Consider the following 16,314-nt stretch of genomic DNA (forward strand, 5'->3'; position numbering starts at 1 on the left):
GAACTCGGCTAGGCGAAGCGAACGTCTGTGCCTCACATACTCCCTTAAAAATACATTTGGTTATATTACTGTTTGTCCCTCTTGAGATGCCGTACGCAACAACATACAGTAACACTTCCTCAAAATAGTCAAGATAAATCAAGAAATCTGTCATTACTTTTGTCAATTTTGCCAAGGAGGTCATATTGGCAAAATGTTACATCTAACTAAGATGTTTAGTGCAGTATCTCTCCAGTGAAAAAATTTGCATGAAAACTAGTCGTCTGTCTTTGAATGACAACAAACACTTAATTGAAGAATCCCTACTGTTGACCAATCACTGATGAAGGGGCGTAGACTTTGTCTACCGAAATTCGGCTTGCCTCCCCAAAAAATGTGTGTGCTCGATCAGATGAAATAAAAACCTGCCGAATGCTGACGAACACCAAAACGAACAAAGATGTCACAAAATTTTGTTATGTTAATTTTTTTTATCCACCAAAAGCCATCAATAACCGGCAAACGGAAACCCTTCTCTCTCGCTCTCTTTTTAATTTTTGTTTTTTTATTTCACCTTTATTTAACCAGGTGAGCCAGTTGTGAACAAGTTCTCATTTACAACTGCGACCTGGCCAAGATAAAGCTCTCTCACTCTCACTCAAACACACACACACACACACACACACACACTTTTTCTTACACATATGCACACAGACACACACACATAGTGATAGGAAATCAAGTCTTTCTGAAGCCTTTCGGGCTTTCACCAAATTGTGCCGAAAAACAATGAATTACTCTGAGCTTTTAACACAATGCACATTAGTGACATCTGCTGGTCATCAATAAATATCGGCATTTGATGTTGACGTAGAAGTGTTTTCCCCACAATATTCATCAAACTCTGTGGCGCAGTGTTTATTTGCGGGTGTTAATAGCCTACAATCAGTTAGAATAACAGGTTTGCAACGTACATAATGATAAAAAAAATTGCCTTTAAGTTGACTATTTTTTTAAAACGAATATTATGGCATTATTTAGGATGCTAAAACTGAAGTTTATACTATACTAAATAAAATAAATGATTTCAACAGCAATGTGAAGAAAGTGTGGTTTCACATAAAACTATCTCCGATATAGAGTGCCTTCCCCGGGACTCAACCCCATACCCTGTCTTCTCTGAGTGTTCCCGACTCTACCTGCTGTAATACTGTTCAGTGCAGTAATTTGAACAAATCCTAACTTGATTTCTAATACAGTATGGTGTCCAGTAGAGGTCGGAGTGTGAAAGCAACTTGGAATCGAAGTAAGCACCAGAACCACGGTGAAATCAGTGGGATCTCACATTTTGCAACACACGGTTTGATCAAACGAAGCTTCGGACGTAATTGATCACGTGATAATATTACTTTGAAATGAGCATCGGTACATTGTATCAGATCAGTAGTGCTTTGAAAACTGCATCGGAGCTCCGGTATCAATCGTCCCATCACTACACACACTCACGCATAGTCATCATCATACACATCCTTTATCGCATTCAAGCACACACTCGACACGCACATTAGCACAAACATATTTGTCTACAAAGCATTGTTTGAATCTCATTGAAGGATGTCAGCTTGTTTCACAGTGAAACAGAGACAGAGGGGGAGAGATAGAAACAAGACAAACAAAAGGAGAGTGGAGATAAACAGATAGCCAGACAGACATTTGAGTTGTGACTCAGAATGCTAACGAGGCATTTCAGCACAGAGAGGGTAGGAAGGTGTGACTAGAAACAGGAAAATGTGAGGCGCAAATACTCTTTCATGCCTCCTGGTGCCATGATATGTAACAAAAGCAATCTGGGTAACACCTTTTTGTACAGTCCACTAATTTGGTGTTTACTTACTCGCCCTAGCAGAGCTGGTTAGGCTGTTTTCATGTTATCCAGAGCGTTGGTGACTGTAACTGTGCTGCTGGCAACAATTTAATTACGCTTTGAATGCTCCGAGAGCGATACGAGTTGGGTGGGGCTAAAGCTTAAGAGGGTGTGAACGATGCTGAATGGGTGTAGACAAAGAAGAGCTCTTCAGTAGGTGCAAAAACATTCGAAGGCCATTTTCTCAAAAGTTCCCTTAAATGCAGTGTATTATATACCATTTTGTAGCTCTGTGTCTCTGCTTTTATCCAATGTAAAAAACACAATTTCAAATTTTGCTACATAAGACCGAATCAAGGCGGTCGGTCACATTTGTTCTCTTTCAAATACATTAAAGTGTAACTGACAGCATTTTAGCAACGTGGAATCTAATTAAAATCTGTTCACATACACCCCCAGGAAGAACATGGGACCTTTTTTAAAGACCCTTTACCCAGTACTTTGATGATGCACCTTTGGCAGCGATTACAGCCGCGAGTCTTCTTGGGTATGACGCTACAAGCTTGGCACACCTTTATTTGGGGAGTTTCTCCCATTCTTCTCTGCAGATCCTCTCAAGCTCTGTCAGGTTGGATGGGGAGTGTCGCTGCCCAGCTATTTTCAGGTCTCTCCAGAGATGTTAGATCAGGTTCAAGTCCAGGCTCTGGCTGGGCCACTCAAGGACATTCAGAGATTTGTCCCGAAGCTACTCCTGCATTGTCTTGTTTCTCATGGTCTGAGAGGTGCCTTTTGGCAAACTCCAAGCGGACTGTCATGTGCCTTTTACTGAGAAGTGGCTTCCACCAGGCCACTCTACCATAAAGGCCTGATTGGTGGAGTGCTGCAGAGATGGTTGTGTTTCTGGAAGGTTCTCCCATCTCCACAGAGGAACTCTGGAGCTCTGTCAGAGTGACTATCAGGTTAATGGTCACCTCCCTGACCAAGGCCCTTCTCCCTGATTGCTCTGTTTGGCCGGGCGGCCAGCTCTAGGAAGAGTCTTGGTGGTGTCAAACTTCTTCCATTTAAGAATGATGGAGGCCACTGTGTTCTTGGGGACGTTCAATGCTGCAGAAATGTTTTGGTACCCTTCCCCAGATCTGTGCCTCGACACAATCCTGTCTTGAATCTCTATGGTCAATTCCGTCGACCTCATGGCTTGGTTTTTGCTCTGACATGCACTGTCAACTGTGGGACCTAATATAGACAGGTGTGTGCCTTTCCAAATCATGTCCAATCAATTGAATTTACCACAGGTGGACTCCAATCAAGTTGTAGAAACATCTCAAGGATGATCAATGGAAACAGGATGCACCTGAGCTTAATGTTGAGTCTCATAGCAAAGGGTCTGAATACTTATTTAAATAAGGTATTTGTGTTTTTTATTTTTAATACATTTGCAAAACATGTTTTTGCTTTGTCATTATGGGGTATTGTGTGTAGATTGATCAGAACAATTTTTTTTTTCATCCATTTTAGAATAAGGCTGTAACGTAACAAAATGTGGAAAAGGAAAGGGGTCTGAATACTTTACGAATGCACTGTAAGCCACTTGGCACAAGGGCCTGCCATCATTCAGTTTGAACTGGACTGCGTGTTTACAGGCAGTAGCAACAGCGCGACTTCAGATCATTAGAACGCATTCACCAAAAGCCACAAAATACACCTGAATGGATTTCAGCAAATATGTAAATACCACGGGAGTCTTACATTTGGGAACTTCACAATCCTATTGATCAAACAACCATAAAAAGGTAGACTCTCTCTTCCTCAGTTATGCACATCAACAACAACAAGATCAACAACTAATGCAAGTCAGAGCAGGGTGAGCTAAAATCTAATGAGGGAACATTAGATAAACCTTCTCAAACTTTTTCAGCTAGTTGGCCGTCAAAATTGCACTGATAAACGATGGGGAATAGTAGCCTGCTCGTCCTTCTGCAGCTTTCCTGCCAATGCATGCTTGTCCCAACCCAGGTTTTGACAACTGAATGGGAACTTGCCTGCCTGCCCGCCCATTTGATCGATGCCAACTACATTTAAATGACAACTAAGCGATATGCTAACTAGCATACCTAGCTAGCAAAGCGATCAACCTTTCTTGCTAGCTAACCAAATGACACCTGCAGCATCTCTAACCGTAGCCAACGAAAAACGATATGAGGGGAAAAAGTTGGTCACTCACCCACTCCTCCAATGACATGACATTCTCTCAACTGGCCATTTGTTTTATTAGAATAAATATGGCCCTTTATAGTGTCCAGTTATGTACATAGGATGCCGTATACAGCATTTTAACATATACATTTTTTTTATTACTAAGATATAAATAATATTTGTCCAGCCTTTGCTGCTCTGCTAATAGATGTGTATAATATGCTGTGACCCTAATCAAAAAGTAAGTATTTAATAACTCCAAATAACAAAAATGTAACTATAGGTTGTTGTAACATTTGAACTTAAAACATTTTTCTTCCTTTTGCACTGCATGAATCACCGGTGCGGTTGAATGCAACATTGCTGTATGGTGCACTTAAAATGTAGCTATCGTAGTTGAGCAGCCAACCTAGGCTACTGCTCAAATGTTGCTGTAATAGGCCTACATTTCTCTGTTGCATTGTGTTTCGTTGCAGGTTTCGGTTATTAATTGTCAAGCTTTAAAAACCAAAGCCAGACTGCAACATTTTAGTAGCCTAGCTAGGACTGTAGCATGTGTCTGTACACTTTCCCTCCGCTGCGCGCTGTAAACAGGACACACGAAAGATGCTCAATTGAAGTTGAATTCACTGATGCGAGCTCATCAGGCTATAAAATTCATAAAGTAGATGACTCAACTGTTGACTCATTTATACTCATTTGTGTGTCCAATTCGGCCTGCGGGCCTTGTGTTTGACATGTGCGCTAGCCTATTAGCCATGTTATGACTGACGTGATCATTGCCCTTGCTAGTTTGATTGTATTGACATTCCCAACCTTAGTTACAGTCGTCTGTTTTTGTTCAAAATAAGTGATTGAAACTGAAACGGTGCATCCCGAATGGGTTTTGGCAGCAAACGATGTACCAGGCCAGCTGTGATTTACAAACTAATAGCAATATCTTTTGGACTGCCAAGAAATGTATTGGTGAATTATATGAATCATGCATTGACTGCATCCATCTATTCTGCCAACAGTGCCTTGCTGTACCTTACTGTACGTCATGGAATTTTGAGTCAAATATAATCTATTTTTAAAACCTCTTATAAAGTTGGTTTTGAAGCATAAACTGGGAATTTTATATTTTTGACTGATATTGTTGTCTGTTTGTTTCATATCTGCAAAGTAGTCAAAACGGAGTCAGTTCACCTTTAAACGCTTGATTGAGCCTGCCTGGAGTGTTTGATCCTGCCTGGGTGTGCACATTTGGGACTATTCCATTGTTTCCATTGTGCCATACGAGCTCAATCAAGTGTAGAAACTTGGAAGAAAACAAATACTTTTTAAACCCAGGTCTGGAAGAGAGAGAGAGTCTTTCCATCCCAGTCCTTCAAATACCTCCACTGGTATATTACATTACTGTCAGGACTGTGCTATCAGTGGGTTGCAGGCACTGCTTAGGATGGGCCAAAATGGCCTTCTTCTCCTATTTTCTCTCTCTTTCTTCCCCTCCTCATTAGCATACTCGTCCTCCAATATGACTCTCCCTCGCTCCCTCCAGTCTCTGAATCTTTATCCCCAAAATGTGAATCCTTTTCAATGTCTTCTTTCTCTCCTTTGTTTCCTTTGAAGATGGACATACAGTTGAAGTCGGAAGTTTACATACACTTAGGTTGGAGTCATTAAAACTCGTTTTTCAACCACTCCACACATTTCTTGTTAACAAACTATAGTTTTGGTAAGTCGGTTAGGACATCTACTTTGTGCATGACACAAGTAATTTTTCCAACAATTGTTTACAGACAGATTATTTCACTTATAATTCACTGTATCACAATTCCAGTGGGTCAGAAGTTTACATACACTAAGTTGACTGTGCCTTTAAACAGCTTGGAAAATTCCAGAAAATGATGTCATGGCTTTAGAAGCTTCTGATAGGCTAATTGACATAATTTGAGTCAATTGGAGGTGTACCTGTGGATGTATTTCAAGGCCTACCTTCAAACTCAGTGCCTCTTTGCTTGACATCATGGGAAAATCAAAATAATTCAGCCAAGACCTCAGAAAAAAAATTGTAGACCTCCACAAGTCTGGTTCATCCTTGGGAGCAATTTCCAAATGCCTGAAGGTACCATATGCATCTGTACAAACAATACTACGCAAGTATAAACACCATGGGACCACGCAGCCGTCATACTGCTCAGGAAGGAGACGCGTTCTGTCTCCTAGAGATGAACGTACTTTGGTGCGAGAAGTGCAAATCAATCCCAGAACAACAGCAAAGGACCCTGTGAAGATGCTGGAGGAAACAGGTACAAAAGTATGTATATCCACAGTAAAACAAGTCCTATATCGACATAACCTGAAAGGCCGCTCAGCAAGGAAGAAGCCATTGCTCCAAAACCGCCATAAAAAAGCCAGACTACGGTTTGCAACTGCACATGGGGACAAAGATTGTACTTTTTGGAGAAATGTCCTCTGGTCAAATAGAACTGTTTGGCCATAATGACCATCATTATGTTTGGAGGAAAAAGGGGGAGCTTGCAAGCCGAAGAACACCATCCCAACCGTGAAGCACGGGGGTGGCAGCATCATGCTGTGGGGGTGCTTTGCTGCAGGAGGGACTGGTGCACTTCACAAAATAGATGGCATCATGAAGAAGGAAAATGATGTGGATATATTGAAGCAACATCTCAAGACATCAGTCAGGAAGTTAAAGCTTGGTTGCAAATGGGTCTTCCAAATGGACAATGACCCCAAGCATAATTCCAAAGTAGTGGCAAAATGGCTTAAGGACAACAAAGTAAAGGTATTGGAGTGGCCATCACAAAGCCCTGACCTCAATCCTATAGAACATTTGTGGGCAGAACTGAAAAAGCGTGTGCGAGCAAGGAGGCCTACAAACCTGACTCAGTTACACCAGCTCTGTCAGGAGGAATGGGCCAAAATTCACCCAATTTATTGTGGGAAGCTTGTGAAAGGCTACCCGAAACGTTTGACCAAGTTAAACAATATAAAGGCAATGCTACCAAATACTAATTCAGTGTATGTAATCTTCTGACCCACTGGGAATGTGATGAAAGAAATAAAAGCTGAAATAAATCATTCTCTCTACTATTATTCTGACATTTCACATTCTTAAAATGCTAGGATTAAATGTCAGGAATTGTGAAAAACAGAGTTTAAATGTATTTGGCTAAGGTGTATGTAAACTTCCAACTTCAACTGTACATAGGCTATACATACACTTGTACTTGCACTTATCTTCTCTTCCACCCTCTCTAGCACTGATTTGGCAGATGTATGCAAGTATGTATGCACTCACTAACTGGAAGTCGCTATGGATAAGAGTGTCTGCTAAGTGACTAAAATGTCAAATGTAAATATGTAGTTGTTTTGCTTACTTTAGTTGAATTCAATGATTGTAAGTCACTCTGGATAAGAGTGCCTGGTAAATGACTAAAATAACTCAGACTCTACCCACTCTACCCACATGCATGTTGTGAGAGGGTGTTTTTCCTCCATAGACCTCGGATATTGATCTCTGTTGTCTCTGTTGCAGGTGTAAAGAGGGTTACCACGGACTACGCTGTGACCAGTTCGTACCCAAGACGGACTCCATCTTATCTGACCCAAGTACATGTCTTCCTCTATTGATCCTGCAGAAAAAGTTAAAACAAAAGAGTGTTAGGGAATTATCTGTCTTCTATGCCTCAGAGTAATGCTCTTATTACTCTGGTCAAGATAAATACAAACTTATTGAGCCAGGCTTCACATGTTCCCCTCCAGCAAGGGACACATAAACTGTGTAGGCCAGAAGACACACAAACATACCAAATCCTCGTATAACTATCTAGTCAAAGAAGAGAAAGTATCCTTGAGTTTACTTTCTCTTGTTTAAAAGTACTTCTAGCATTTTAGCTTTAGGTGTGTTTGTTTATCCCTTGAGTATTCTCAGTGTTGCTGCAATGCCATTGAAATTATTCCAAATCTGATATGCCAAAAATATGTCATTACCTTTCTCTGGAATGATGGATATTTTCATTACCTTACAATATCAACGTTTGATTAATACATTAATATATTTGGATTGAAGTAGATCTGCATATATCTTTTAAGTGGTATAAATTGCTTGAGTGTAACACAGGCAGTGTCCTTCTATTGGAGAATTAGAATTGAGAAAGTAGATGTGGCAATCACACTAAGTTGAAATCAAAATAAAGCTAATTACCGTACCAAGGGATGGAACTGGTTCAGGGAAAGGAACTGAAAAACTGAAAATAAGTACATTATTTGAGGAACAGAACCCGAACCGGAAACAAAAGAGATCTATACTGTTCTGGAACAGAACTGTTATTTTAAAAGCATGGGAACCGGTTAATAATGTTATTTTACGTTCTGGGCATTTTTTTCCTGTCAAAGTGCCTATGCAAAGCCCTCACTCTGTCACTAGGAAACTTAATCCAGCATCTTCCTGCCAGCTAGAAATATTTGCCGTGTAGGCTACCTGCCCCTCCCCTCTGAAGCTTAGGTTACTGTAGCCTACTGATGACATTACAAGCATGATTCAGAAATTAGGGAGAGACTTTAAAGGAATGGATTAACTTTTTCAATGCTAGTTAAGGATACTATAGTTATCATGTTTCACATTGGATTTTTTAACTACAAAAAGGTAAGACTAGCTAATGTTTGCTCTGGTCCAACGTTAAACCAACTTGGAAGTTCAAAGACATTCAAAGTTCCTCCATAGAAGCCGCTCCTCTGTAGGTATAATTCTGTGGGCCTAATTCAGATAAGGCAAGTCATAACAAGATGCACAGCTCTTCAAGGCAAGCTTCCTCCATCCTCTCTCGCTCTCCCCTCACCTGCAAAAGTTCAGTTTCATCTTGCGCCCTACACTGTGACTGGCAGCACAGTGTGTGTGATGTCTTTCATTATGATTAAACCATGCTGTTACGGCAAAATACAATACAAACTTAACGACTTTCCTGTACAGTTTAAATCACTTACCCGCTCCATAGCAAGCTGCTCTATCCGCACTAATTGGTAAAGTAATTTAATGTTGAGTGAAATGTAACAAACATTTTGATTTCAGAGGTTTAAAAAGGAACAGAAAGGAACGATATCAACTGGTACTAGTTTTTGGTTTGAACCGGTTCAGAAATGTACTTTGCTGGTCGGAACAGTTCATAAACGAAACTATTAGAAAATAATTTCGATTCCAACCCCTGGTTAGAACAGTCTAAAGCAGTGGTATTTGAAGTTGGGGGAATTGCAGTGTGGTCACCCCCATTTTTTATTTAAATATATATATATATATATATATATATATATATATATATATATATATATATATATATATATATATATATATTAAATAGAGTACCAGTCAAAAGTTTGGACACCTACTCATTCCAGGGTTTTTCTTTATTTTTACTATTTTCTACATTGTAGAATAATAGTGAAGACATCACAACTATGAAATAACACATATGGAATCAGGTGTGCCTTGTTAAGAGTTAATTTGTGGAATTAATTTTCTTCTTAATGCGTTTGAGCCAATAAGTTGTGTTGTGACAAGGTAGGGGGGGTATACAGAAGATAGCCCTATTTGGTAAAAGACCAAGTCCATATTATGGCAAGAACAGCTCAAATAAGCAAAGAGAAACAACAGTCCATCATTACTTTAAGACATGAAGGTCAGTCAATACGGAACATTTCAATAACTTTTCAAGTTTCTTTAAGTGCAGTCGCAAAAACCATCAAGCACTATGATGAAACTGGCTCACATGAGGACCGCCACAGGAAAAGAAGACCCAGAGTTACCTCTGCTGCAGAGGATAAGTTCATTAGAGTTACCATTCTCAGAAATAGCATTCCAAATAAATGCTTCACAGAGTATAAGTAACAGACACATCTCAACATCAACTGTTCAGAGGAGACTTTGTGAATCAGGCCTTCATGGTCGATTTGCTGCAAAGAAACCACTACTAAAGGACACCAATAAGAAGAAGAGACTTGCTTGGGCCAAGAAACATGAGCAATGGACATTAGACCGGTGGAAATCTGTCCTTTGGTCTGATGAGTCCAAATTTGAGATTTTTGGTTCCAACCGCTGTGTCTTTGTGAGACGCAGAGTAGGTGAACGGATGATCTCTGCATGTGTGGTTCCCACCATGAAACATGGAGGAGGAGGTGTGATGGTGTGGGGGTGCTTTGCTGGTGACACTGTCTGTGATTTATTTAGTATTCAAGGCACACTTAACCAGCATGGCTACCACAGCATTCTGCAGCGATACGCCATCCCATCTGGTTTGAGCTTAGTGGGACTATCATTTGTTTTTCAACAGGACAATGACCCAACACACTTCCATGATGTGAAAGGGCTATTTGACCAAGAAGGAGAGTGATGGAGTGCTGCATCAGATGACCTGGCCTCCACAATCACCCAATTCCAACCCAATTGAGATGGTTTTGGATGAGTTGGACCGCAGAGTTAAGGAAAAGCAGCCAACATAAATGGGAACTCCTTCAAGACTGTTGGAAAAGCATTCCAGGTGAAGCTGGTTGAGAGAATTCCAAGAGTGTGCAAAGCTGTCATCAAGGCAAAGGGTTGCTACTTTGAAGAATCTAAAATCTATTTGGATTTGTTTAACACTTTTTTAGTTACTACATGATTCAATATGTGTTATTTCATAGTTTTGTTGACTTCACTATTATTCTACAATGTAGAAAATAGTAAAAATAAGAAAAACCCTTGAATGAGTAGGTGTGTCCAAACTTTTGACTGGTACTGTATATATATACAAAAGTATGTGGACACCCTTTCAAATGAGTGGATTCGGCTATCTAACAAGTCCGTTTGTCACATTTCTGCCCTGCTAGAGCTGCCCAGTCAACTGTAAGTGCTGTTATTGTGAAGAGGAAACATCTAGGAGCAACAACGTCTCAGCCGTAAAGTGGTAGGCCACACCAGCTCACAGAACGGGAACGCCAAGTGCTGAAGTGCGCAGTGGTTAAAATTCGTCTGTCCTAGGTTGCAACACTCACTACCAAGTTCCAAACTGCCTCTGGAAGCAACATCAGCACAATAACTGCTCGTCGAGAGCTTCATGAAATGACATTCTAGACAATTATGTGCTTCCAACGTTGTGGTAACAGTTTGGGGAAGTCCCTTTCCTGTTTCAGCATGACAATGACCCCATGCACAAAGCGAGGTCCATACAGAAATGGTTTGTCGAGATAAGTGTGGAAGAACTTGACTGGCCTGCCCAGGCCTAATCACCCAACATCAGTGCAAGATCTCACTAATGCTCTTGTGGCTGAATGGAACCAAGTCCCTGCAGTTATGTTCCAACATCTAGTGGAAAGCTTTCCCGGAAGAGTGGAGGCTGTTATAGCAGCAAAGGGGGACAAACTCCATATTAATGCCCATGATCTTGTAATAAGATGTTCGACGAGCAGGAGTCCACATACTTTTGTAGTTTAGTTTCCTTACAGACGATGAAGAGAATTTCCAAGACGGCACCGATCCGATTGAGGAGTAAGTATATTAAAATTGTGACATTGTTTGAAAATATTTACTGTGCTGATAATGCATGGGCTATTTGGTTTATTTGAAAATAATTACTTTTTGGTGAGTTGATAATGGTACTAGGCACTTATGTACTTTGTGTATACGGGAGTAACCTAGTCTATAATAATAATGTCATTGGATGTGATAATATATTTACATTGAGGGGAAAAAGTATTTGATCCCCTACTGATTTTGTACGTTTGCCCACTGACAGAGACATGATCAGTCTATAATTTTAATGGTAGGTTTATTTGAACAGTGAGAGACAGAATAACAACAACAAAAATCCTGAAAAAAACGCATGTCAAAAATGTTATAAATTGATTTGCATTTTAATGAGGGAAATAAGTATTTGACCCCCTCTCAATCAGAAAGATTTCTGGCTCCCAGGTGTCTTTTATACAGGTAACGAGCTGAGATTAAGAGCACACTCTTAAAGGGAGTGCTCCTAATCTCAGCTTGTTACCTGTATAAAAGACACCTGTCCACAGAAGCAATCAATCAATCAGATTCCAAACTCTCCACCATGGCCAAGACCAAAGAGCTCTCCAAGGATGTCAGGGACAAGATTGTAGACCTACACAAGGCTGGAATGGGCTACAAGACCATCGCCAAGCAGCTTGGTGAGAAGGTGACAACAGTTGGTGCGATTATTCGCAAATGGAAGAAACACAAAAACCTGTCAATCTCCCTCAGCCTGGGGCTCCATGCAAGATGAACTCCTCGTGGAGTTGCAATGATCATGAGAACGGTGAGGAATCAGCCCAGAACTACACGGGAGGATCTTGTCAATGATCTCAAGGCAGCTGGGATCATAGTCACCAACACACTACGCCGTGAAGGACTGAAATCCTGCAGCACCCGCAAGGTCCCACTGCTCAAGAAAGCACATATACATGCCCGTCTGAAGTTTGCCAATTAACATCTGTATGATTCAGAGAACTGGGTGAAAGTGTTGTGGTCAGATGAGACCAAAATGGAGCTCTTTGGCATCAACTCAACTCGCCGTGTTTGGAGGAGGAGGAATGCTGCCTATGACCCCAAGAACACCATCCCCACCGTCAAACATGGAGGTGGAAACATTATGCTTCGGGAGTGTTTTTCTGCTAAGGGGACAGGACAACTTCACCGTATCAAAGGGACGATGGATGGCGCCATGTACTGTCAAATCTTGGGTGAGAACCTCCTTCCCTCAGCCAGGGCATTGAAAATGGGTCGTGGATGGGTATTCCAGCATGACAATGACCCAAAACACACGGTCAAGGCAACAAAGGAGTGGCTCAAGAAGAGGCATATTAAGGTCCTGGAGTGGCCTAGCCAGTCACCAGACCTTAATCCCATAGAAAATCTGTGGAGGGAGCTGAAGGTTCGAGTTGCCAAACGTCAGCCTCGAAAAGTAATGACTTGGAGAAGATCTGCAAAGAGGAGTGGGACAAAATCCTTCCTGAGATGTGTGCAAACCTGGTGGCCAACAACAAGAACATCTGACCTCTGTGATTGCCAACAAGGGTTTTGCCACCAAGTACTCAGTCATGTTTTGCAGAGGGGTCAAATACTTATTTCCCTCATTAAAATGCAAATCAATGTATAACATTTTTGACATGCGTTTTTCTGGATTTTTTTGTTTTTATTCTGTCTCTCACTTCAAATAAACCTACCATTAAAATTATAGACTGAACATGTCTTTGTCAGTGGGCAAACGTACAAAATCAGCAGGGGATCAAATACTTTTTTCCCTCACTGTATTTAATTGAATAATGACATGTTAAATGAAAATATACACACAGTGATATAGGATATATAGGCCTAGTCTATAGTTTACATTTGAACTACCCCTACATCCATATCATTGTGGACTGGGGGTAGGGGACATTCACACCCGCACTGAGTTGAATGGCTACTTCATTCAGTGATAACATTATTGTCGAATGCACTTTTTTTTACTGTGTGTATTCGGGAGTAGCCTATTCTACAATAATGTCATTGGATGTGCTAGTGTTATTTATTTTATTGGTGAATTAAATTGTAAATGTAAATATACACACATGGCGATGATATAGGATATACACTGAGTTTAACAAAAATAAATTGTAAATGTAAATATACACACATGGCGATGATATAGGATATACACTGAGTATAACAAAAATTAGGAACAACCCCCCCCTTTCTTTGCCCTCAAACAATTTCTCAATTGTCTCAAGGTTCAAAAATCGTTCTTTAACCTGTCTCCTCCCCTTCATCTACACTGATTGAATTGGATTGAACATGTCACATCAATAAGGGATCATAGTGTTCACCTGGTCAGTCTATGTCGTGGAAAGAGCAGGTGTTCTTAATGTTTTGTATACTCAGTGCATGTTACATTGTAATACATTGCCCCTACAGGGGGGTAGAGAAAAGTTTTTCACTGGCTGTAAACATTCACACCCTCTCTGAGTTGAATGGGGGGATGGGTAGACTACTTCATTCAGTGGCTAGCTGTGGGAGCATGGTCATGAAGGCTTTTCAGCTTTTGAAATGTGTTAATGTAGAACTAATTTCTAAATCTGTCTTTCTTTTAGTCAAGATGATGTGGATGAGTCAGAGCAACAAACCTCCTTCACTACAGCTGTTCCACCCACCACCCCCACCGCTCTCCCTCCTCAAGTGAGCACCTCTTCTGCTCCTCCACAAGCAACCACATCCTCTTCTACTGTTCAATCCAGCACCTTCACTGCTCCTCTTCAACCCAGCACCTCCAGAACACCAGCAAGGAGAAGGTCAGCCTCACCTTCTCAGAGGGCCCATCCTAGGGGGAAGAGGCATTCCACCCCAGGGAGTCTGTCCTGCCCCATACAAGGACGTAGGGGTTCATGGTCTACAGCAAGGTCATGGTCACCACTCCTGTTCCGCCGAGATTTTGCCATGCCAGGAACCCTGGGGTGCAACTGGACACAAGGGTAGAGTACAGTCCCCTGGAACTATTCAAGCTCTTCTTCAGTGCCGGTGTGGTCAGAACATTGTGTGACTACAGAAACAAATTGGCAGACCGGAATATAGCCAATGGTGAGAGAAAAAAAAGTGGACTCCCATCAACCCCCTAGAGTTGTTCAAGTTTATTGGGATTGTTCTGTACATAGCCATCCTGAAGCTTCCAGCAGTGACTGGAGAACAAAACTTTTCTCTGGAATCCTAAAATGCGAAAAACAATTAAAATATGGAGTTTCAAGAAAAGACACCTCTTTGAAGTGTAATGAGTGTGATGTGCCCCTCTGTGTCAATGTTGAAAGGAACTGCTTCCATCTCTGGCACATGTAGATGTAACATAAATGAAAGTAGATGGCAAAAGAGAAGGTGAGGGTGTGAAGAAGAACAATACTTTGATCTAAAATTAATATTGTGTCCCCTTTTTGTAATTGCGGATGAGAGGAAGGCCCTCAAAATTGTCAAAGACTCCAGCCACCCTAGTCATAGACTGTTCTCTCTGCTACCGCACGGCAAGCGGTACCGGAGTGCCAAGTCTAGGTCCAAAAGACTTCTCAACAGCTTCTACACCCAAGCCATAAGACTCCTGAACAGCTAATCATGGCTACCTGGACTATTTGCACTGCCTCCCCACCCCATCCTTTTTAGGCTGCTGCTACTCTGTTAATTATTTATGCATAGTCACTTTAACTCTACCCACATGTACATATTACTTCAACTACCTCAACTAGCCGGTGCCCCCGCACATTGACTCTGCACCGGTACCCCCCTGTATATATAGCCTCCCTACTGTTATTTTATTTTACTTCTGCTCTTTTTTTTCTCAACACTTTTTTTGTTGTTGTTTTATTTTTACTTTGTTTGTTAAAAATAAATGCACTGTTGGTTAAGGGCTGTAAGTAAGCATTTCACTGTAATGTCTGTACCTGTTGTATTCGGCGCATGTGACCAATACAATTTGATTTGATTTGATTTGAAATATATACTGAACAAAAATATAAACCCAACATGCAACAATTTCAATTCTTTTACAGAGTTACAGTTCATATAAGGAAATCAGTCAATTGAAATAAATCCATTATGATTTCACATGACTGGGCATGGGTGCAGCCATGGGTGGGCCCAGCCCATCAGAATGAGTTTTTCCCACACAAAGGGCATTATTACAGACAGGTTCATCAGCTGTCTGGGTAGCTGGTCTCAAACGATCCCACATGTGAATTCTCTAAAACAACGTTGGAGGCGGCTCATGGTAGAGAGATTAACATTCAAATATCTGGCAACAGCTATTGAGGACATTCCTGCAGTCAGCATGCCAATTGCACGCTCCCTCAAAACTTGAGACATCTGTGGCATTGTGTTGTGTGACAAAACTGCACATTTTAAAGTGGCCTTTTATTGTCCCCAGCACAAGGTGCACCTGTGTAATAACCATGCTGTTTAATCAACTTCTTGATATGCCACACCTGTCAGGTAGATGGATTAGCTTGGCAAAGGATAAATGTTCACTAACAGAGATGTAAACACATTTTTGCACAACATTTGAGAGAAATAAGCTTTTTGTGCGTATGGAACATTTCTGAAATATTTTATTTCAGCTCATGAAACATGGGACCAACACTTTACATGTTGTGTTTATATTTTTGTTCAGTATATATTGTTTTCAATGCTGACAGGAATAATGCAGCTGAAAAATAAATATGTCCATTTTGGGTGATTTTGTTTTGTTCTGTTGAATAATGGATGTGGGCAGTAG

General features: G+C 40.9%; 1 protein-coding gene across 1 annotated transcript in view; it reads left to right on the plus strand.

Moving 5' to 3' along the window:
• The window catches only part of LOC121554626 (pro-neuregulin-3, membrane-bound isoform-like), a 402,909-nt gene that overhangs the window by 321,393 nt on the left and 65,202 nt on the right, over positions 1 to 16,314 (plus strand). The window contains exon 3 of the mRNA XM_041868619.2: positions 7,578 to 7,651. Within this exon, the coding sequence (XP_041724553.2) occupies positions 7,578 to 7,651 (74 nt within the window). The remainder of the gene's footprint in view (positions 1 to 7,577; positions 7,652 to 16,314) is intronic.

This window comes from Coregonus clupeaformis, chromosome 1 (assembly GCF_020615455.1).
Source record: "Coregonus clupeaformis isolate EN_2021a chromosome 1, ASM2061545v1, whole genome shotgun sequence".
Classification (NCBI taxonomy): domain Eukaryota; kingdom Metazoa; phylum Chordata; class Actinopteri; order Salmoniformes; family Salmonidae; genus Coregonus; species Coregonus clupeaformis.